General features: G+C 47.7%; 3 protein-coding genes across 3 annotated transcripts in view; 2 read left to right on the forward strand and 1 right to left on the reverse strand.

The window, feature by feature from the left end:
- The first annotated feature begins 512 nt into the window (after positions 1-512).
- Positions 513-15,645, forward strand: LOC135815072 (ankyrin repeat and MYND domain-containing protein 2-like). The gene is made up of 12 exons (XM_065328308.1): positions 513-714; positions 1,615-1,679; positions 2,009-2,116; positions 2,980-3,010; positions 3,496-3,594; positions 4,348-4,422; positions 4,764-4,849; positions 5,133-5,350; positions 5,471-5,606; positions 6,210-6,265; positions 11,156-11,228; positions 14,989-15,645. Exons 1-12 carry the CDS (start codon positions 672-674, stop codon positions 15,124-15,126), a joined length of 1,128 nt encoding a protein of 375 aa, XP_065184380.1. The 5' UTR covers positions 513-671; the 3' UTR covers positions 15,127-15,645.
- Positions 15,646-16,513: 868 nt separating this feature from the next.
- LOC135815073 (DNA polymerase delta catalytic subunit-like) lies at positions 16,514-22,308 on the forward strand. Its single transcript, XM_065328309.1, has 3 exons — positions 16,514-18,861; positions 19,780-19,917; positions 20,963-22,308. Exons 1-3 carry the CDS (start codon positions 16,561-16,563, stop codon positions 21,878-21,880), a joined length of 3,357 nt encoding a protein of 1,118 aa, XP_065184381.1. The 5' UTR covers positions 16,514-16,560; the 3' UTR covers positions 21,881-22,308.
- Positions 22,309-23,229: 921 nt separating this feature from the next.
- The window catches only part of LOC135815074 (condensin-2 complex subunit H2-like), a 2,848-nt gene continuing 2,024 nt past the window's right edge, over positions 23,230-24,053 (reverse strand). Inside the window, exon 1 of the mRNA XM_065328310.1 lies at positions 23,230-24,053. This exon is cut by the window's right edge and continues 2,024 nt beyond it. Coding sequence (XP_065184382.1) covers positions 23,923-24,053 — 131 coding nt within the window. The 3' untranslated portion in view covers positions 23,230-23,922.

Below are 24,053 nucleotides of genomic sequence, written 5' to 3' on the forward strand. Positions count from 1 at the left end.
TGAATTTTTTCCCGGGGGAGGGTAATGTTTGTCCCCGATCGTAGCATCTTCTTGGTTTTTTGCAGAATCAAAAAGTCTTTCATTGTAATTTGTAGTTACCGTACACTGAAATGGCACCAAATGCCCGGAAATGCTTGCAATTGGCTTCAATTTTTGAAATTTTTTCCCGGGGGAGGACCCCCCCCACCCCCCGCCCCCTTCCATGGCCGCCCCACCTCCAAAGTCGTTCCGACGCGCCTGTAGTCCACAAGCTACATTCCCTGGCACAATGGAATGCTGGCTTGGTACGATAACGGGACGGGACCGTTGCCGTCTACAACCCCATTTCGACAACGCGAAACAACAACCACCCGCCGGCACCCGACTCACTGCCACTGGACTTGGGTGGCTCAGAAAATAATGAAGGGGAAGGGTGTCGCCGTAACCGGTCCAAGTCACGATGACGTGTACGCGTTGACGTCATCAGCATGATCGCGATACCGAAAATGCTTTTGAATTATTTTGATTTGAATCACTCGTTTGACTTCGTTTCCACTGAGTGAAGTTTTGGAGAAAAATGAAAAATGAAAGAACTTTTCAACTAACTTAGCAGGTTACCAGATCGATTGGAGTAAGTGAAGTAAAATGCAGTCGGGTAGAAGTTATCCAATTTAGTAGAAGAAGTGAGCGACATGGCAGTTGCTTCACCCGACCTTGTCAAAGTTATCCAGGAAGGTAAATAATTTACTCACTTTCCATTCGTTTCATGGATGCTGAAGTCAAGATACTGGTAGCGAGTGCTGCTTTTAATTATTGGTATATTCCTGAGGATAAATTGTGCATGCTGATTGCAGCTGGGAGAACTTAGTTACTTGCGTGATAATATTAAGTTATTAACCCTCCACTAGCGCTGAAACGATCGTGGATTTTCACCTATCGATTACTCTTTACCTAAACGATCGATTATAATCGTTAGCAAACAGTGTCAGAATTTTGTGCACGGATTATTCTGTTTCCACAAGCTTTGTCTTCATAATACCAAATATCTGCATTAGTGAAAGGGTAGCTCCGAAACATGGCAGTTTTGAAGTCATTTGAACATCAGAACATGAACCATACTATACCATACCCTGGCAACTGCACACTCACAGCAGAAACTGATTCAAACTTCACAAAAACGGGGGTTTCAGTACTTTTGGACTCAAAATCCGTAATGAGTAATGCATAACGTAACTATTAGTTGATTGTGAAGGAATTATCGATTGATTACCGAGTAGTTGGTACAATCATTTCAGCCCTACCCTCCACGTATCTGGTGACAGTCAACTCCTACGTCAGCCTTTTCCCATTACAACTTTCTCAAGCTGATGACTTCCTTCAAACAACGGAGAGGAATTTGGAGATCCTTGTGATAAGTTATTTAAGTTATCATATACTACTAAAAAAACTCCCTATCGTTGGCTGAAAACTGGTCATGATACAAGTTTGTCAACTGTGGCACGACCCGTTTTCTTTTGGCGCACTCCCAATCCACTGTCACTCTGCCGTGCCTGTGCGATGCTACCATTTCATCTCCTGTACACGTATTAGCATGATGTTCTGACTGTGTCATCACTTTTTGTATACTCTCCTCAGGCGGGGTTGATGATGTTCGCAAACACCTGGCTGACAACCCAGCACCCATTGACAGTGCAGATGAGGTATGGGTAGAAAATCTGTTTGGTAAGGGTATTTAGGGCTTGTCTGTTCTTCTGCTTATCTATGTATGTGTTGTGAGTTGCAGTTCATCGCAGTATTTAACTAGACGTTCTGGGCAGATTCCATGGCTGAGCTTTCAATTGTAGTCTCGACGTGATAGTCCTCTCTCCCACAAACGCATTCACTCTTCCTCCCGCCTTCACTTGCGAAACCTCTCTCTCTCTCTCTCTCTCTCTCTCTCTCTCTCTCTCTCTCTCTCTCTCTCTCTCTCTCTCTCTCTCTCTTTCTCTCTTCTCATCCTCATACTCTTAATGTATCTTCACGAATGCAGGATGGCATGACATTGCTTATGCATGCCGCATACAAAGGCAAAGTCGACACGTGCAAGCTGCTTCTGGCACGCAAGGCAGATGTCAACTGGAGCAAGCATGAACATGGGGTAGGTAAGCACAACGCTACCGTAAAGTACCGTTGATCTGCCCCCTGTCGAATTTCTGCCTGTGAAGCGACTTCGGTGTATACAATAAAGTACGGTGTTGAACCGACGCATGCACTGCTGTACACAATACGTTTCAGTGCAGGATGAAAATGTGCACAATTCAGCACACCAGGCCTGATCTTCTACATTGTTGTACATCGTACTGCACATGACAGCCTTGATCTAATTCCCGCCCCCTGCCAAAAACCCAGCTGGGAAGCAACAGAGCATGGGGGGGGGGGGGTGGGAGATCAACGGTACTTTACGGTACTACTACTACTAACGTTATGGTGCGTATGTAAGTCTGGATTTCACATATGCTCTTGACGTACATGGCTATCCCCATCTTTAAAAAAAACTAATCCAGCTGATTTACCTGATGTGGCGAGTCCCCGGACTTGCACGTCTCTTGACGCCCCTCAAGTGGTGCTGGACGTACATTTGTATACGTACGGTGATTAGTTTGGTTGACAGCATGTTACAAGGCAGAGGACGCACTGATAAGTATGTCATCTATCAACAAGGCTAGGCTAGGCTTACATATACGTACAGTGATGTAGCAGGAACTGGTCCAGGGCACCAGCTTGGCACTTTATAGGTTGGAATTGAGCTAGCGCGGCGGCTGTGTAAGCTGAGCTGGCCCGCTTCTAGTATGGAGAATATTGTCCAACAGTGTGTTAGTCAGAACATACTGAAGTATTGTGTACTCGGTGTGGCAGTAGGCCCTGGAGATGGCTGGCCGTGCACTGAGAGTTTGAGAGTTATCCGTTTTTGAATAGTATACCTACCGGTATGTTCTTGTTCTTCTGTGTTTGCTTGGCCAGTACACTGCGCTGATGTTTGGAGCCATGAGTGGTAGGTCACTGGTGCTATGCCTGTTAGGTGTTGTGCTGTGCAGCAACACTGTGCTCTGTAGTGTACAGTACATGCGCATGATGGCATACTGTGCATGATGACATACTAGGACCTGTTATGAGTGACTGGCCGCATGGCATGGCCGGAATTGTCCCCTGTGGGGACAGGGCTCGGGGAATGTTGTGTTTGGGAGGACTCTGTAAGCCGTAGGTGCTTTTTGTGAATGAACAGGCCTGCATCAATCTAACCCGTGGCAGGTGTTTGCTGTGTCGAGTTGAACAGTTTCGTATTTCTTTGGCTCCTGGGTTTCAGTAGGCCTTTTTCGCACACATCACTGAAGAGTGAAGACTGGTGCATTTTATGCCTTGCCAATGGTTCAGGTTTGTTTGCTGCCACTACTCTGTAATTCTAAGTGTATGTACATTAGTTTCACACATGTGCTCGGTTGGTTGGACATGCTCGTATGTTTCTGCATGATGTAATAGGATCTACAGAGGTGGCACGGATCTTACTAGAAGCCGGTGCCAACCCGAACAAGCAGAACAACATTGGCCGCAACGCCGCACAGCTGGCTGCGTTCATTGGTATGTTGAACAAACGTACACGTGTGCACACAGGCATGCTAGTACTGTACATGTACATGTAGGTGTACATGTCTGTATGTTTGTATGCATGTCTGTATGTTTGTATGTTTGTATGCATGTATGTACGTATTGTACTAGGTATACATGTATGTGTGTATGCATGTTGGTATGTATGCATGGCTGTGTTTATGCATGCCCATCAGCACGCACCTGTGCATGTACAGCGCGAATCCATGCACTTTCCTTACACAGTATCTTTGTGATTATTTGCCCTGATGCATAGTGCAAGAGATGCAAAAGAAATTTAAAGCATTATGATGTCACTTAGTAGTACGATTTCACTGTGTAGTACGGTGTCACTCTGTGGCGTATTTCCGACAACATCAGCTGTCCTTGAATAAGCTCCTCCAGTCTCTTTGTACTAAGGATTATTTGTATATTTGAAGGAGAAGCTTGCATAACAGGTTGCGATTTGTACGCAATTTCACTGCTGTGAGGTGACCCTCAATTACAATGTAGTTCTTCTTCACATGCAGCTTTTGCTGCTCTCATTGCTGGCAAAGTGACAAGAACGCAATTCAAAAGTGAGAATTCAGAATGCCGTCACGATTTCCCCCAAACAACAAAAGAGCTAGGCAGCAATGCAGACAGGTGGCCTGTGTGAATTAGGAGTTATTGACTGGTATGCCGTGTGCAATGGACGGTCGTCATTTTGTTGATGTTTGGTTTGTTGCCTTGTGTAACCTGATACAGGGCACAGTGCAGTTGGTCTGGTCATAAACAGCTTCTTTCAACGATCCACGCTGGACTACTATTCCGTACCACACGGTAAGCCTGCCAAATTTCTTCCAGATATTTACATGAAGAGACAATGCTTGTCACGTGTCTAATTGTGTGCGTGTGTGCGTGCGTGCATTCGTTTGTGCATGCATGCACATGTTGTGTGTGTGTGTGTAAGAGAGAGAGAGAGAGAGAGAGAGAGAGAGAGAGAGAGAGAGAGAGAGAGAGAGAGAGAGAGAGAGAGAGAGAGAGAGAGAGAGAGAGAGAGAGAGAGAGAGAATTACGAGTATTATGACCATTATAATTGCGCTGAAGTCTGCGAGCAATTCCGAATTGTTCTACTTTGAAGTAAATTTCTGTGTTCACCTTTTTTTCTGGCATTATATCAGGGGTGGAGACACAACCAAAGCTGCCTCCGTATGTGGTATCACCACTGTACGAGCTCCTCTCCACAACCAATATTCATCCAATCAATGTAAGTTGTATTCCTAGATGTTCAGACAGCCCAACCCACGTCACACCGCACTGCAGCATCACACAAAGTCCGTTAAGAGTCAAAGTACATGTACATGTACTCCTTTACCATAATCCCCCCCCCCCCCCCCCCTGTATTGGTGCGAAATGGGAAAGTCTGATCAAAGTACGATTTTCCGGATTGCATAGAAACTCTAATAAGGTTCTTCTCGCCATCGTACGTATTTGGGCGAAGTGTTTAGAAAATCCACAGCTTGTTCTCTGCTGTCTTTTCCATTATTCAGCTACTGTTCTGCATTCAAAGCAACCCTGAATTGCTCCATGAAGTCAAGAAGGTTCGAGCTGTCATTGAGCTTCTTGTGGAGAAGCAGTACAAGGAGCTAGTCAATGAAGTACTCAGCATCAAGTTTCATCTCATCAGTGCGGTGCTACAGTTTGCAGCCAAGGCATCGGCTTCGGACACCGACACTGGCCCCAATAGCATCGATGCTAAGATCAAAATGTAAGGTGTATATGCCTTGATGACGTGATACGACCAACTTGCTGATGATGAGGGTTTCCATAGTGCTCTAACCTTGTATCTTGGGACACTTCTGCTGCTCATAATATTACTTCTTCTCAGATTATTGCGAGGGCGTGAGGAAGACGGGTTTCCAGCGTTCATGGAAGCGTTTCTTCGGCAATCGATTCGCGACTACCCGTACCACACATCGGTGATGTTGGAACAGCTGGTCAGGACGATATCGCCCGTCAAAGTGGTGAGTATTGAGTGATACACTGCGCGTGGTACTGTGGGTGCCAGAAAGCACACTGCTTGTACTGTGGCATAGTCATGTGTGGAGGACGTGTGTAGTCCCGGGTTCCAGGTGGTGGCAGCTTCTTTGCTCAGACTTTCACCATTACACCTCCAAATTCAGGGACTTCTGAATTCGTGCGGTCCCCAGCTATTGTGTGTTCATGCTTGCATTACTTGTGTGTGCAGGTATCTGGTATAGTCGATTGTAGGGCATTGTTAGAATGTAGCTGTGGCCATCACGCTCAGCTATTCAGTCTATCCATCAAGCCACATACCCATCAGTAACCACAGAACATCGGTAGTAATCTGTCCCAAGTAGTTAGTAACTCTCGACCTTGATTCTTGAGGGTTGTGGCGTTCCTAGGGATGTGGAGAACTCGATCCAACCGATTCCCACGCGAATCGTGATTTTTTTGTAGTCGGTGATTCTGCCGTATGCTTAGAAGGCCGCACACAATGTGGGATTGCTACATTCTAGTGTCCTGTGTCTCTGTCCTGTTGTTATGTGTGCACGTATGTATCTGTGTCTTTACACATGTGTATTTGTGTCTGTGAACATGTACAGGGTGATAGCCCGACATCTCTGAGAGCCCTACACTCGCTGCTGTTTGGCCTACAAATGTATGTTAACGTAATGTGTCGCAGGGGTGTTCCACTTTATGTGAATATGTTTGATGGGTAATGGTGGTCACTGGTGCGCTATGCATGTCGCACTATTTTGCCTGAAACACACATATGCGCACGTGCGCGTGCGCGCACACACACACACACACACACACACAGTGGCTAAAGATGAATCAGTGCCAATATAGATGAGGAGGGTACGTTTGCCAGCCATGGCGTAGAAAGAAAGTATGAGAAGTGTGGTGGTGCACCAATACCGTGGTAAGTAACAGAGGAAAGGGAGCAGTCCAGCCGACATGAGACGACCGAGAGGAAAGGGAGCAGTACAGCCGACATGAGACAACGACCGAGAGGAAAGGGAGCAGTACAGCCGACATGAGACGACCCAGAGGAAAGGGAGCAGTACAGCCGACATGAGACGACCGAGAGGAAGGGGAGCAGTCCAGCCGACATGAGACAACCGAGAGGAAAGGGAGCAGTCCAGCCGACATGAGACGACCGAGAGGAAAGGAAGCAGTACAGCCGACATGAGACGACCGAGACTAAACAGGTATACTGACTATTGAATTGGAATGTTGAAATGCAGCTTTGCAAGATTGCCAAACGAGGAAAGCGACTTTGCCTGACGGACATGATGGGGCAGCGCCAGCCATTTAGTATAAGAGCTGAAAAAGGGGGACGATGCAAACAGAGATGTGGTAGCTCGAGGGAGACAAACTTTACTACGTGTGGGGGAGTTCGAAAAAACCAATTAAGTTGCTGTAGGTGCGGGGGGAATATGCCAAGGTAAATTGCGTGCACAAGAGAGCACATTATAACATCGAGATAACTCTGCAGGGGGGGGGGGGGGCACAGGTTGCAATTTTGTACAAGTCCGAGTTAGAAATGTAGCGGCCAGTTCTAAATATCATGCGGAGGATACGGCGGTTGAGAATTTCCGACCTCTCCAGTTGGGACTTCGTAATGGTAGACCATGCAGGGTATCCATAAAGAAAGAGTGGAAGAATGTAAGATTTATAAAAACATACCCTACAACTGGTGAGTAAGTGAGAGAAATGGGACGTCATAATGCCTACAGTACGTGAAACACGGGACAAAACGTGGTCAGTGTGGGCAGACCAAGATAGAGAAGAATCGAATACAATGCCAAGACGCTTATGGCTAGATGTAATAGTTAATGATGAAGCAGGGGGTGAATCGGGGAAACGGAAGGTGGGAAGGGGATCGGGAAGAGATGGAAAGAATAGGAGTTCTGTTTTATCTACGTTTGGGCGCAGAAACCACTTCCGCATCCAATTTGTAGTGGCGGATATCTTCTGAACAATGGGGTAGAGGCTGGAGTAGGTCGGCGACGAGGCAAGGGCAGCAGTGTCATCCGCAAACAGGGACACATCCAGAATCTCGTATGGGAGGTCATTCACATAGACTAAGAATAGAAGAGGCCCCAGGATTGAACCTTGAGGCACTCCAGACGTGACAAGCTTTGACCCGGACAACGTACCGTTTTCTAATACACATTGTGACCGGTTACACAGGTAACTGGAAATCCAGTCAATTAGAGTTCCCGTTACACTGTGGGCCCGGAGATTTGCGATCAGGCCCCTGCAGCAGGATCTTTGCTTGAACGAGGTACAGTGCGAGGAGTCCGAGTGGGTCAAATAGACTTGCAGTTGCGCTGAGAAACGCACGCTTCGTTGGGTTAGAGCCGATCTCCGATAGCTGCAATTGGAATGTGAACTGGTCCTCTTTTGCAAGCCAGAGGATTCCTAGTGTCTTCACATTCGGCAGCTCTCCCTTCGTGAGGTTGATCTCCTTAGCGCGATCCTCCTCCAGGATAGTCTGTAGTACTGCCGTAGAGTTGCTGAGCCATTTGCGCGGGTGCATACTGGCTTTGTGCCACAACGCCTAGAGACACGTTCGGGGGATGGAATCGTATGCCTTACGGTGGTCTACAAACTGAACACACAACTGATCATCCTGTTCAACGGACTTCTCGATGAGTTGGCAGGCTACAGACACCATGTTGTGGCAACCTCCGCCTTTGCGGATACCACATTGGGAGTCTGGTAGCACATCCTTGGCAATCATCTAAACTCTTTCTCTCTCTCTCTCTCTCTCTCTCTCTCTCTCTCTCTCTCTCTCTCTCTCTCTCTCTCTCTCTCTCTCTCTCTCTCTCTCTCTCTCTCTCTCTCTCTCTCTCTCTCTTGTATCACACGGGAAAACAGTTTGCCAACAATGTCCAGTAAGCTGATACCACGCCAGTTGTCACAGAGTCAGAGATTGCCCTTTTACGGAACAGGAACAATCTCAGCATCTCGCCAATCATTCACTTCATCTCCACTGTGCCACACAGCAACCATGATATTGAGCAAGCATATGTGTAGGTTCTCGCCTCCGCACACCACCATCTCAGGCAATATGCCCGTTGAACCACTCACCTTTCCAAGCTTCGTATGCTTTATAGCTGCAGTTAGCTCACCTAGAGCCAGCGACTTGTCTAGGTCATTTCGAACCTCACGCTGTGGCACGGCTTCCACCGCCTCGACATCATAATTATATCCCTGCAAAGTTAAGAAGACCACTGAAATGTCGCCCTCAGCGTGCTGTTACAGAAGTGGGTGACGCTAGCGCAGATTGTGGGCGATATGTTTTTGGTCAGTGAGCGGCTGGATGGTGTGACTGGCCGCAAGAAACCAATCCTGTTGGGCTCTCTGGTCATGGTTTCCCTTCTTGGCAATGGGTAGCAGGTTGCAATCCACCCGGCAGTCCTGGGGGACTGCGCCTGTCTTCCACACCGTCTGGGACAATGTCCAGGAACAAAAGCATACACTTATCCCCGCCAGCCCTCACCATCTTTTGCAAGATACCCGAGGCTCCAGCAGCCCCGCCGGCACGCAGTTGTTAGCTCCCGGCTAATGAAGTCCCCTCACACCAGAACACAGGGTTTTATAGTATTGAATTATGGAAGTATTCGACAAGGGTGAAAATGTTCTGAAAAAATGTTTGGCCAGACAGGTTGGCGCCAATGCGTGACCTATGGACTGTAAACAATGCATGCAACAAGAAAACGACGAGCAGAAAGAAACACAATGCAGAAAGGAAAATATCGACGAAGAGAGTGGATGAGGAAATGGTAGTTCTCTTGCGTGGGCCTCCGTGGTTCTTCGTAGCAGACGATCTCCGAAGGCGTACACACTCCGCCAGCGATGTAGACGTGGACGTTTTCCGCTGCCACCAGTGTTAGCTCCCGGCTAATGAAGTCCCCTCACACCAGAACACAGGGGTTTTATAGTATTGAAGTATGGAAGTATTCGACAAGGGTGTAGACAGGAATGGAAAGGAGAACAGGACAACGGCAACTCAAGACAGCACTAGAGATCCACTGGAGCATGCGCTCTTCTATACGTGGGTCTCATTGCCAAGGGGAACGAGCGGGAAATACGAATAGTGAGTATGACATTGTACAGGTCGTAGCATAAATACACCTATTACACAGTCGTTCCAGGGTCGGCGCCACTGGTACGGCCAGTACGGCCATGGCCGCACCAGATTTGAGCAATTCCAGCTTTCATGTACCACCCCTCATGAGCTGGCTCCGGGCCTGCATAGGCATGACGTACCGCAAGCCTGCTCCTTCTACGGGCATTCTTGTAGTTCTCCCATTTGAGACCCACATTGTATAGCATTCATTGCGGTCATCAAGCAGCGGTTGGAGCTCAGTCCGATTCTCAGCAAACCATTCTGGTTGGCGACATTTCCTGTGGCCCAGCACTTCACTAGCAGCATCCGTAATGACGCTCTGGAGGTTGTTCCATTTGGAGGGGAGGGGGGGGGGGGAAGGGGGAAGCTAGCATCAAAGAATAACATAACTATAAATTTTCGTAATAAGTATTCGCATGCAACGACGCAAATCCACACAATTCAGTAGACACTTCTTTTCTATCAAACGTTTTCTTTCCCTTCTCTTCAGGATAGTACAGGGAATGTTGTAAATTTGAAAAACACATAACTATATAGAGAATGAAAGAAAGAAAAAAGTCAACACTTCAACATAGGTGTTAAAATGATTAAAGTGTTAAAAACTCAAAAACAAACAGCTGCAAGTTGTAGACAAACACATTGAACACATCAGGGAACCTTGTTTGATAGAAAAGAAGTGTCTACTGAATTGTGTGGATTTGCGTCGTTGCATGCGAATACTTATTACGAAACTGTTTTCCCACCGCCTCCAAACTACTGCTTGAATAACTATAAATGTGTGTAATTGGCAGAATGTACCTGTCTGGGAATTAGAGGTTTGAGGTATCTATGTGTGTTTTTGAGCTAAACATATATTTTTAACTAAAAATATTTGGAACGACAGGGCTTGAAAGCCCGGGAGCCCTCGCTATGCTTTGTTTTTATCTAATTTAGTAAAAGTAGGTAATTATGTGTGTTATTCGAACTGATAGAAGCGTCTTTGCAATACGATTATCTGGCATATGTTTTTGTATTGCAACGACGTTTCTACCAGTTCGAATAACACACATAAGTATCACCGAAGCCGCACCAACCACGTTTTAAATGACCTACATGTAGGTAAAAACGAAACATAGTGAGGGCTCCTGGGCGTTCACGCCCTCTTGTTGGGTTGCCTCTGCCTGGTCTTGGTGTCTGACGTTATGGCACTCCACAATCAATTATCTTCCCAGGGTTTGGCTGCTGTTTTTCTTTAGTACAGTGTGTATCACTGCCAGTGAGTGTGATATCATTGCTGTTAGTGTAACTGCTATCCATGAATCTTGTCTCTCCCCACCCAGCCCCTCTTTCTGAGTTTTTGGAATCAAGAGTGTTGGTGCCTCCCTGTTGATAATGTGTTTCTTTCTTGATGTGTCCTCACGCAAACAGGTATGATGAGTCCAAACACTGTGTTACCTGCGGAACAGGCCAGAATGTTCGCCGCTGTACGGGATGTAGCCAGGTAATTTCCAGTGTTTCCCCGTATCAATGCTGTGTGTACTAAACCCACACACCACACACGGCACACCACCACCACCACCACCAGCACCACCACCACCACCGCGTCTTCAGTTAACGTTACTACACGTGCATTGAGTACTTTGAACTACATGTACGAATCCTATAGTAATTATAATTAAATTTTTGGGATTTGCTGATGACAGATTAAGAGATACCAACTCCTAACCGGTGACTGCACTTTGCTAAAGTACTTCTGGGATGTAATCTGTTTTGACGCTGTAGTACCATCGTCTGGGCTTTTCCACATTATACGGTGCATATTTTTTGCATCTTTCGGGTGTAAGTGCATCCTCGAGGGAAAATGCTTCTTAGGTGTTTTCAAGGTTTTTGGTGGATTTTCAGCCCCAAAGTTTAGTACAAGTCCTCGTGGGATGTACCTGTACAAGTCCTCGTTGGATGTACCTGTACAAGTCCTCGTTGGATGTACCTGTACAAGTCCTCGTTGGATGATGTACCTGTACAAGTCCTCGTTGGATGATGTACTTGTACAAGTCCTGGTTGGATGATGTACTTGTACAAGTCCTCGTTGGATGTACCTGTACAAGTCCTCGTTGGATGTACCTGTACAAGTCCTCGTTGGATGATGTACCTGTACAAGTCCTCGTTGGATGATGTACCTGTACAAGTCCTCGTTGGATGATATATATATTTATTACAACATCTCAAGACTCGGTGGAAACACCGGCCAATGTTAAGAGAGTGGGTGATTGCCAACCACGGCGATAAATAAAAGTAAGGGGAGGGAAAAAGAAAGAGTAGCAAAATGAACAGCAACAACAACTCCGTAAAGAAAGATAATGTCAAGTGAAAAACACAGAGACGCAAGGACATGTGGATAATGAGCTATTTATGTCGTAGTAAATAAGGGGCGGCACGGATCTTAAACAGGCGGAGTGAGGTCAGATCCTTAACTTCTCTGGGTAGAGTGAGCCAAACAGAATAAGCAATAAGAAGAGGGGAGCGCAAAAGAGTGGATGAGTTACACTTAGGGAGTAAGAGCGAGTTTCTAGTTCTTAGAGAAGAGAACCAATTAAAACACATGAGATGAGGTGGGCACAACTCAAGCCTAATGGAATGGACAAGAGAAGCCAGGTGTGCACTGCGTCCATGTGATTACGGGGTTGTGTGAGCGATTTTATAAAGGGCGGATGATGAGAGCATGCGGGGTTGACGGAGGAGAATTTTAAGGATTTTCTTGTGGTGTATTTCAAGCTTTGCAGCAGCGGAAGAGGATAATCCAACCCAAGACGTATCGGCATAATCAAATATTGGGCGAAGGTAGGCTAAATAAAAATGAAGCTTGCAAGAAAGTGGGAGGTAGGAGCAGTGGGGGGAGAGAATTCCTAAGGATTTACTTGATTTTTTACAGATATATTCGATGTGGGGTACCCAAGAGAGTGCAGAGTCAATCACAATGCCAAGGTGTTTGTGAGAAGACACTATGTCAATTGGATTTGGAAAGTTGGCATGGATGAGGGTTGTGAACTCTGGCTGGGGCGGGAAGAGCATGATCTTTGTTTTTGATAGATTTGGGGACAATCTCCAGGACGACATCCAGGAAAGAACTTCCTGAATGCCAGCACGCAAGTTGTTTTTCAGGCCAGTGAGGGAAGCTGATGAGGTGAGAAGGGTCGTGTCGTCAGCAAACAGAGACGTTCCAGGGAAGACTGCAGGTAAATCGTTTACGTAAATAAATAGTAGGGGACCAAGAATTGATCCTTGAGGAACGCCTGACAATACTGGCTCTGCAGCCGAGGATGTGCCAAGCACAGTTACGTACTGATAACGCCCAGAGAGATAAGATTTCAGCCAGGAGAGTGGTTGTTTACGTACCCTGAATGCATGCTCCAGCTTGGCCAAAAGTCCTCGATGCCAGACGGTATCAAACGCCTTGGTCAAGTCAAAGAAGCAAATACCAGCAAGCGCTCTGTTATCCCTATGCTGGCACACCTGCTGCACGATGCGGGTCAGTTGAAGGGAGGTGGAGTTGCCTTTACGAAACCCAGATTGTGCGGGACTCAGAAACGGCGAAACAAGTCTGTATAAGTGATCATAAAAGATGCGTTCACATACTTTGGACACGCAGGGAAGAAGAGAGATAGGGCGGTAGTTTGCAGGTTCGTGGCGGGTACCTTTCTTGTGTACAGGTATGACTTTCGCTGTTTTCCATGCGGAAGGGAATATGCCCGTGGTAAATGACATGTTGAAAATATGGCACAAAGGGAATGCTATGGATGGTGCCAGGGCCTTGAGGACCCGGTTGGGGATGCCGTCGGGACCAGATGCCTTGCACGTCGGAAGCTTCTTCAGATGACGCCGGACAGTGGCAGTTGTGGTGATGACGGACGTGACTACCCTGCAAAGTAGTTTGCACTGAGCGGATATAAGCTCTGTACTTTGTCCGCGTCAAGGTTTTCACTATATTTCGCTGCTGTTGGTATGCTTGATTGTTTTGTTGTGTTGGGTACTTCTTAAAAATGCTATAGAGATCACATTTCCACTTGATTGCTGTGCGGAGATGGGCATCAACCCAGGGTGGCTGACTGGGCCGTGGGCAGCGGTGAGAATACGGCTGCTTTCCGAATGGCCAGAGGTGCTTCTCAAGGGCACTGTTGAGAATGGAAGAAAAGTGCGAAAGCGCATCATTGACGTTGCTGGCACGCAGATGCCAGCTCCAGTCAATATCAGCGAGCTCTGCATTCACACTATCCCAGACGGAAGATGGCACGGATTTAAAGTCATATTCCGGCTTTGCAGGAACATTCCTGAAGTGGTATTGGGGTGCAGCAGCGGGATGTCCGTTTGCAGCAGGTTCCTCACGATAAACAGCATCAGTAGGCAGTAGGAAGTGACTGAGGATCTGTGCGTGGTCAGATGCACCAAGAGGAGCAAGAGATGTAACAGAGAGTAGTAGGTGAGGATGATCCGTGAGCACAACGTCAATACACGATGTTGAGCCGTGGGGGGGGGGGGGTAAAGGGTGGGGGGAATGTCACCATTTGCTCAAGGCCAAAACAAGAGAAGAGGTTACGGAACTCCCTTCCAGCACGATTCGTGGTGTCTCTAGGAGACCAGTCAGAGTGGCGAGCATTCAAGTCTCCTGCAAGTGCAATCGCAGAATTGGGAAGGCTAATATTGGACAGACAGTCCTCTAGGAGGTCACTAAATGCCTGGACTTGGGAGATGCTGTCTCCAGGGGGTCTGTAAACAGAGCAGATGATGATGATGATGATGTACCTGTACAAGTCCTCATTGGATGTACCTGTACAAGTCCTCGTTGGATGTACCTGTACAAGTCCTCGTTGGATGATGTACCTGTTGTGGCTTCCATGCTGCGTGTTACGTCTCGGCATCTGAATCAAAGAAGAAGAAGAAGAAGATTGAGTTGACCAGTTACATGTAGCGCTGTAGTCCCGCTCGCTCTTCCGTAAATGTTGTGATCAGATCGTAATGTACTGAAGTGATTGTATCCTTTCAATTACTCCACTTCTCTCGGTCTCTCACTGCAAGTGTACTAATAAATCGGTTATTCCAAATTTTCACCACAGCGGGTATCTTCAGTGAAGAATAGCAGTGATTGTGTCCTGGCAGAGCATCAATGATTTTGTACACTACAAGTGTAGTTTGATAATTGTTCTGCTTTGTGCCTTGTGTTTCTTCTGAACGCACTTTGTGTGCCTGGTTTTTTCCCCCGCTCGCAGGTCTCCTACTGTGGCCGAAAATGTCAGTCTCTACACTGGTTCACGCACAAGAAACATTGCAAAGCTGCAGCCAGTAGCAGCAGCGGCAGCAGCAAGAAGAAACCCTCATCAAGCACAGGGGCAACGAGCAGTTCTTGACAGGCCGCCTTGGTGTCATCATGGATAGCTGTCCCTGTACAGTTCATGCCTTGATACCATGGCTAGAGTTGCTTGTACAGTTCATGCTCCATGGGTTATGACGCCGTGTAGGTCTGGTCCTAATCGATGACGTCCGGAACACACCCAGTAATAACCAAAAGGAGGGCCATGAAGACAGTGGACATCACCGAGCCTCTTAGCCTATTTTTGTTGAAAGATCTTTTTAGACATTATGTGCATGTTCTATCATAGAATATACACACAAGTTAGGTACCGTTTAGTCCAGTTGTTCCTGGAACTGGATATACCGTATAGAACTACTCGTTCACCTGCTGTAGGTTAGTAGTAGTGTTTGTCTGGAACAGAATGCTGGACGTTTTGCTCCGACATCGCCTCGGAGTGCTTTTTGCAACAACAAAAGAACTTGCGTAAGCGCTTGACCTGGTTTTGTTTTCAATTACTTTTCATGCTGGCGATGCGCAGCACGTCACGTTACAATGTAGTGTTGTTTTCATTGCATGGGTACTACCAAGAGTACATGACCCCCAGGTCGCCCCCCCCCCCTCCCGGACCATGTACTCTCCGGGGGTTATGACTTATGGTAGTGCACATAACGTTATGGCGCTCTGGCTGTCAGGGGTACACTGTACCGTGATTTGCCTTTGCTGTTTTAACGTTAGGTACTCTAGCATTGGTGATGATAGCATGCAGGGCTTGCTGTACCTTGTCACCTCGTGTTATACAGACTTACACGTCCACTCGAAACATCACGAGAAAGTGCCTCTTCTGCACTCGGGTTGTGTTCGAATCAACCGTACATTTAATTGCAGATCTCCACCGGTGTTCTTCATCAACATAACGTAAAGTCACTGGAAACCGGATGCTCTGAATGTAAACAGCGCTGCACGGGATCATGTTTGTCACCGTGGTCACGACTCCCTGTTTTGCACCCGGCAACTACAATACCGGTTACGGCACTAGTGCATGTAGAAGAGAACCCTGCCGGACACAAGACTGTGTTATTGCGCTATGATCATGATGATTGAGGAGTAGCTGTCCAATTCAATTGAACACTGTCATTACTATACCACTGAAGAAGGGGGTGGGGCAATCTACTACTAGTACATGTACGAGCGAGAGGACCTTATACAAGCAGTATTAATTTTGCACTTCCCTTTTAATGACTGTATCATGTGTATGTACCGTCTTTGATGTGCTGGTGATCGATTTTCGACTTTTATTTTCTTGGAAAACTACCGTATAAACGCGTATCTTCGGATCGGATGCAAATAATAAAAAAATTAATTAAAAAGCGCACCGGAATCCTGATTTTAGTGTGAATTTTTTATGTTGTGATGCATGCAAAGCACGTTTCCGCGCCAAAATTTGACTTGTCTTCAATGGGTTGGAAAGAAAGTGGGGACGAAGTTTGAAATGCTTGGGATGAAGGCTTCCCAAGAGAAACGAAGCTCCTCTGGAGCTTCAGAGCAGGATAAGAAACGAGCCAAGCATCCGGGGGATGCGATGGCTGCGTCTAGTCAAGAGCCATCGAATTTTGAGGCGGAACTGGCAGCCCTTGAGAATATCGAGCAAGAAATGGACGAAGCAATGGCCATTGAAGCCAGTACTAGCAGTAGCGGCAGCAGGGAAGAACAATCTCAGGGCCAGTCCACGTTTTCCCAGTCCACTGCAACATCACAGCGTGAACGTTGGTGCCGTCCTGCAGCACCGGCTCTGGAATCTGGAAAGGATACCTTGACATTCTTGCAATTGGAGCTGGATCATTATATCGCCCCAAAGAGCGTTCCCAGTATGCCTGGTGCTCTGAATGGACCTGTGCCCGTCGTACGCATGTTTGGTGTCACCATGGATGGTCACAGTGTCTGTGCTCACGTGCATGGCTTTGCACCGTACTTCTACGTTCCCGCTCCGCCGGCTGGGATGAAAGACGGCGATGCGGAGGCGTTCCGCAGTGTGCTGAACTCTGCCGTCATTTCCGACATGCGCTCCAACAAGGACCAAGTCTCCACTGCCGTGCTGGCTGTGGACATTGTGAGCCGTGAAAACATCTATGGCTACCACGGCAATCGCAAAATCCCGTTTTTGCGCATAACCATGGCATTACCCAAGCTTATTGCTCCAGCCAAGCGCCTTCTTGAAACTGGTGCAATATCAACGTCGGCCCATTCAGCCCAGGCGTACCAGACGTTTGAAAGCAACATTGATTTTGAGGTTCGTTTCATGGTTGATACCAAGACCGCTGGTTGCTGTTGGGTTGAAGCACCAGCTGGCAAGTACAGGCTGCGTGACAATAAAGGGGATTTCCCAGCGTTGTCGACCAGCCAATACGAGATTGATTTGTCGTACGAGGATCTCATCTGTCATCCACCGGAAGGCGAGTGGCAGAAGATTCCACCGCTGCGCATTCTCAGCTTTGACATCGAGTGCGCTGGACGCAAGGGAGTGTTTCCCGAGGCAGAGCATGACCCGGTTATTCAGATTGCCAACATGGTGTCCCGGCAGGGTGAGCGAGATCCCTTCATTCGCAACGTCTTCACGCTCAAGTCCTGTGCACCGATTGTTGGCTCTGAGGTTGTCAGCTTCGAAACCGAACGAGAACTCTTGGGCACCTGGTCCGAGTTCATCCGCGAAGTCGACCCAGATGTGATCACCGGTTACAATATCATCAACTTTGATTTTCCGTACCTGATAAACCGAGCAGCTGCGCTCAAGGTCCAGAAGTTCACCTTATTAGGTCGCATGAAGACCGACCGTAGCACCATCCGGGACAGCACCTTCCAGTCGAAGGCGTATGGCAAGCGTGAGAATAAGGTGATTGAGATTCATGGACGCATTCAGCTGGATCTGCTGCAGGTACTGCTGCGTGATCACAAGCTGCGTTCGTACACACTGAATGCTGTCAGCTACCACTTTCTGGGCGAGCAGAAAGAAGACGTGCAGCATTCCATCATCAGCGATCTGCAGAACGGAAACGAGCAGACTCGCCGCCGACTTGCCGTCTACTGCATGAAAGACGCCATCCTGCCGCTGCGGCTGCTCAACAAGCTGATGTGCGTCGTCAACTACATGGAAATGGCGCGCGTCACCGGTGTGCCGCTCGGCTACCTGTTCACCCGTGGCCAGCAGATCAAAGTAGTTTCGCAGCTGCTGCGCAAGGCACGCGAGCAGGACCTTGTCTTGCCGGCGTACAAGTCCGAGCCCGGTGAGGAGTACGAAGGTGCTACGGTCATCGAGCCACGCCAAGGCTATTACGCCATGCCCATCGCCACGTTGGATTTTGCCTCGCTGTACCCGTCCATCATGCGCGCCTACAACCTCTGCTACACCTCGCTGCTCAACGATGAAAGCAAGAAGAAGCTCAACCCCGAAGACTACATCATCACGCCTTCCGGAGACACGTTTGCAAAGTCACACATCCGCGAAGGCCTATTGCCGGAGATTCTGGAGAACCTGCTGACGGCCAGAAAGAAAGCCAAGGCGGACCTGAAGAAGGAGACGGATCCGTTCCGCCGGAGTGTGCTTGACGGTCGACAGCTTGCTCTGAAGATCAGCGCGAACTCTGTGTATGGCTTCACGGGTGCAAGCATTGGCAAGTTGCCCTGCCTGGCTATTTCTCGCAGTACCACGGCTTTCGGGCGGCAGATGATTGAGAAGACTCGGCAGATTGTTGAGAAGAAGTACTGCCAGGAGAATGGCTATGAGCACACGGCCGAGGTGAGTGGAATCCATCGTGGCTGTGCTGTTCTCATTCTGATTTTCTACCTCTGCTATACGATTGTGGTGTGGCGAAGTGTCATTCAGGTGTTCAGTATCTGCTGTCTTGACGTTGGGTCGGGTTAGGGCTTATGGTCTTCTTATCCAGGTTCAGTGGGTCATGTGACCATATCCACATGTGATACATCATTTTGATCAGTGTATCACAGTGCACACACCGATGCTACTCTAGCATGACTCATGTGCCTGGCGTCCTCAGACCTGTCAAGTGTCGTGCATGCACCATGTGTAGATCTACCATGCGATGCATACATTTACATCAGGGAGTCGTATAAACCGAGGTATATACGACTCCCTGATTTACATTGTACTAGCACTGTGCGACGCGGTCGCGGGTGGGTGGTCGTCGGTCGCGTTGAGCGAGTGGTCGCCTTATCCGAGCTGTTTTGAATGTGAATGCGTCCGTGACAAGGAAAAGTGGTGGCCATATCCGAGTGGTGGCCATATCCGAATGGTGGCCATATGCGAGTGGTGGCCATTACAGGTTTTACTGTACTCGGGGTACAGTGGATACCATGTCTAAATAGCTTGTGAATGGTCACGTTTTGGGTGCACAGCATTTCCATGTTATGAGATGAACTTGTAGGGTCTTTTCGGTACGGACATACACGACTGTACTGATAACTTGTCAGTTCTCCATTGTTCCGCAATGTTTTCTGAGTGGAACTGCTGGGGTACGCAATAAGCACATGCGTATGCAATCAATACTAGGTCATGCAAGTTTGAGTTGGGTGGGCGGTTGCTTGCAAATGTTTACTAGTTTCAGTATGCTACCTACGTGCACAATGCTTTCCTTGTTGCCGTTCATCAACATCGTATGACATGTTCTCGATCGTTGTGTGATACACTCTCCTGCAGGTCATTTACGGTGACACTGACTCGGTCATGGTGAAGTTTGGTTGTGACAATGTAGCGGCTGCCATGTCGCTGGGGCAGGAGGCGGCAGCTCACATCAGTGAGCAGTTTCCCCAGCCCATTCGTCTCGAGTTTGAGAAGGTGGGTGGTTTGTTGACGGTGCTGGGTAGATGCATGTTGCGCTGCGCATGCAATCTGCTTTTATTATCGTGACATGAGCCTGGGAATCCTTGGTAACACGTTTTCTTGGGTGTTTTCTACACCCAGACAGGCACGGTTGCTGCTGATAACTTGGTCCATTGGTCCGCAGTGTGTTGGGTGCTACTATGTACCGGGTACTGCGAGTTAGTAGGTAGGAATGCTTCAGCATCGGAAGTGGTATATTTTGTCTATGTATTGTATTATGATCAGGCCTGGGTGAAGTGGGAGAATACTTTGAAACCGCTACCAATGTCAGCTATTGAGTCGTTTCAGTGCCTTACAGTGTTTGTGCAGATCGGCCGAGAGCTTGCTCTCTGCTCTCTTTGCTTCTGCCGCCTGTATAGCCAAACTTCAGTACCTGTACCCTACCTCCCAGGGCCGTAACATCTGTACTTTGTTATCTAGAAGTACAGCTGAGGTACTATATCCGGGATCAAAAGTACCTGTACTTCACATCCCACATGTGTTACCTGTACTTCACATCCCACATGTGTTACCTGTACTTCACATCCCACATGTGTTACCTGTACTTCACATCCCACATGTGTTACCTGTACTTCACATCCCACATGTGTTACCTGTACTTCACATCCCACATGTGTTACCTGTACTTCACATCCCACATGTGTTACCTGTACTTCACATCCCACATGTGTTACCTGTACTTCACATCCCACATGTGTTACCTGTACAGAGTACTGTAAAAGCAGAAATTTTCGGTGGTGTTTTATTTTCGGTAACTTCGGTGCCGACAAGATAATAAAACGCATAATAAAACGCACCAAAAATTTCGGTACAACCGATACTGTATACATGTAGTACTAGTACACCTACCTGGAGAACGGGTTTTACCGAAAATTTCCCTCCACCGAAGCGCCGATTTTGGAGAATACCGAAAATATTACACCACCGAAAATTTCTGCTTTTACAGTACTGTACATGTATACTGAAGTATTTGCCTGTGTGTATGTGTTGTGCACTGTAGGTATACCATCCCTACCTACTGATCAATAAGAAACGCTATGCAGGCCTGTACTTCACCCGCGCCGACAAGTACGACAAGATGGACTGCAAGGGCATTGAGACCGTGCGCCGCGACAACTGCCCGCTTGTGGCCAATCTGATCGGCTCGTGTCTGAAGAAGTGTCTGATTGAACGCGACCCGAACGGCGCCGTCGCCTTCGCCAAGCAGACCATTTCCGACTTGCTGTGCAATCGTATCGACATCTCCCAGCTCGTCATCTCCAAGGAGCTGACCAAGTCGGACACCGAGTCCGGCAACAAGCAAGCACATCGCGAGCTGGCCAACAAGATGCGCAAGCGTGACGCGGGCTCCGCGCCAGCTCTCGGTGACCGTGTCCCGTACGTGATCATTGCCGCAGCCAAGGGCACGCCGGCATATCTCAAGTCGGAGGATCCGATCTACGTTCTGGAAAACAACATCGCCATCGACACGCAGTACTACTTGGAAAATCAACTCTCCAACCCGCTGCTGCGAATCTTCGAGCCCATTCTGGGAGATAAGCGTGCAAAGGCGGAGCTCCTCGAAGGCAGCCACACTCTATGCCGTACCAAGGTCACCTCGGCCGTGGGTGGTCTGGCTGGCTTTGCCAAGAAACGCAACACATGCATCGGCTGTAAAGCAGTCCTGGACCGCGACCATGCCAACGACGCGCTGTGCCAGCACTGCCGCGCCAACGACTCCAGCATCTACCAGCGCGAGATGCAGCATCTCAGCGCGCTCGAGGAGAAGTTCCATCGCCTGTGGACGGAATGTCAGCGCTGTCAGGGCAGCCTGCACGAAGACGTCCTGTGCACCAGCCGCGACTGTCCTATCTTCTACATGCGCAGGAAGGCACAGAAGGAACTGGCTGACCAAGACAAAATCATCAATCGCTTCTGAGTGGGGTTTTTTCCTTGGATTGAAATGGACTCACCCAGCTCCAGTTTTGTTGTCTGAATTTGTCCATTTATTGCACTGTACATAGTTGTTTTAGAATGCTATAGCAGGTCATATGGATCCAGTGCTGGAACATTGGGTGAATGCATACTTCCGAGTAACTCGTACGCTTTGTGGATTTTGTACTTTTACGTTTCTGGTATGAAGTAACCGTTGGTCAAATATGACTGTGTACAGCGTTAGCTTGCAGTCTGGACTAATACCGCTCTGTGATTGCACATGATAGCTGACATTGCACATATCCTCTTTCGCTCTTTACTCTTATTTTTAACTTTTTAGATCTCTGGTGTTTAAAAAAAAAAACTTACTGTACACTGTACATGATTGGACTCACAAGTAGCCTTTGTGATTTCAGCATGACGCATATCTTACACATTGGTGCGGGTTTGACAACTCAATTACTATTGTCCAGTGTTGGTACATGCATGTACATACCGGTATGAAGAGTACATATGGTTATGTACTCTTGATACCGGTACTCATAACATGGAAGTACAGGTAGTGTACATGTACTTCCCGCTTGTGGCCAGTCTCATCGGCTCGCACTTCCGGTGCTGCAGAATCGTCTGAGTTGTGGGACACCGTCCGACCATTCACCTTCCATCTGAAAAAAAAGAAAACCGTGGTGTCACGGCTGTGCAAAAAAGCAAGCTATTGTTGGATGCAGCTCGGCACCGGGCAAATATGCTCGAAAAATCACCCATCATGCTTTCTCGCACTTCTTTCAAACATGCCGATAATGCCTGAAACCATGCCGATAATTCCCAGAAATTCTCACAAATTTTCGCTTGAAATCCAGGTCTTTCTTCGCATCCAACCCAAAAAGATGCATTCTGAAACATAAAGGAAACAAAAAAATATTCTTTTTCTGTTTTTTGGGTCTGGCAAGTTCAGATAGCTTTGCTGGTTTCAGCTTGTCCAGCAGAGAAACCACCTTCTTGCTTTCCTCATCCCTTTCACTTTCAGCCTCCTCCTCATCCGCACCATCCACTCGACAAACGTCAGTAACCAGCCGATTATGCTCGTGTGATTTTTGCACCCTAAAATGCTCGATTTAGTGCCGGGTCCCTAGATGCAGCATGCTACTAAACTCTAAAGCCGACCAGCCTACAAACCATTAAGGCGGCCTAGTAGCACTGACTTGGTACATGCATGTCTCGACTGTCATCTTTCTGTATCAATCATAGACGATACAGTGTAGTGTATTGCACTGTCGTAGGACACCTGACTGCTACCAGTCTTTGCAACATTAGAAGAATACTCTATGGAGACCCTTCCACGCACTGAACCACTTGACTGAGTCATCAAAATTCAAACTTCACGAGTACAAAGTTAAAATTGAATAACTAAAAATAGAGGAACTACGCAAACCACAAAGATAAGAGATGGAGCATGAAGCATATGATAGTATTATCACAAGAAGGGACCTGCCCGGTAAAGAAACATCAGAAAGTAAAACGGTAGCAAAACGGTAAAACGGTAGCAAGCGGCAGCAGCAGCAGCGCACAGCCTCCTAAACAAAGACGACAGACCCGAGAGAAGGATATTGAGCAAAGAAACCCAAAAAGCTACAAGCTCCCCGCGCCCAACAATACTAAAAACTTGAGGTGACCTAAAAATAATGATGGCATTCGAAACGTAGAGCTCAAACTGTTCCAATTGAGTGACAGGATCAATGCTGTACAACACGTCGTACATTGATGATGACGTAGTGAATAAACCTAAGTAATAGTGGACTTTACCAGACATAATAGTATTGATGCAGTTACACTGACAACAGTCAGCAGGATATGATCTGGTGCTAAGAGAACAGAAAAAGAGAGAGAAAGAGTGAGTGAGAGTGAGAAAGTGTGTGTGTGTGTGAGAGAGAGAGAGAGAGAAAGAGAGGTGGAAAGTCAAAGCCGTTTCCAACGAGAACAATAAAATAGCTACTTGTAGCTAACCAGTGGCAGCAATGGCGGTGGCTGGCAACTAAACGTGATTTCTCAGGAGTCCTTTGATGAAGCTAAAGAGGGCGCTTGGTATTGCTCAAGTCTGGTGTGTATTTGCTCAGTCTGCAGCAGCTTCATCTGCATCGAGTTCCGGTCGCTAGAGCCACAGACAATGTCGACGTTGC

Source organism: Sycon ciliatum, chromosome 4 (assembly GCF_964019385.1).
Source record: "Sycon ciliatum chromosome 4, ocSycCili1.1, whole genome shotgun sequence".
In the NCBI taxonomy this organism is placed as follows: domain Eukaryota; kingdom Metazoa; phylum Porifera; class Calcarea; order Leucosolenida; family Sycettidae; genus Sycon; species Sycon ciliatum.

What these genes read in the sequence shown, in the direction of transcription:
- LOC135815072 (XM_065328308.1), top strand. Translation starts at nt 672, where the DNA reads ATGGCAGTTGCTTCACCCGACCTTGTCAAAGTTATCCAGGAAG. An exon ending in CCAATATTCATCCAATCAAT is followed by an intron (nt 4,850 to 5,132) that starts GTAAGTTGTATT and finishes TCCATTATTCAG; the next exon opens with CTACTGTTCTGCATTCAAAG. An exon ending in CTGCTGTTTGGCCTACAAAT is followed by an intron (nt 6,266 to 11,155) that starts GTATGTTAACGT and finishes TCACGCAAACAG; the next exon opens with GTATGATGAGTCCAAACACT.
- LOC135815073 (XM_065328309.1), top strand. Translation starts at nt 16,561, where the DNA reads ATGCTTGGGATGAAGGCTTCCCAAGAGAAACGAAGCTCCTCTGGAGCT. An exon ending in GCTATGAGCACACGGCCGAG is followed by an intron (nt 18,862 to 19,779) that starts GTGAGTGGAATC and finishes ACTCTCCTGCAG; the next exon opens with GTCATTTACGGTGACACTGA. An exon ending in TTCGTCTCGAGTTTGAGAAG is followed by an intron (nt 19,918 to 20,962) that starts GTGGGTGGTTTG and finishes TGTGCACTGTAG; the next exon opens with GTATACCATCCCTACCTACT.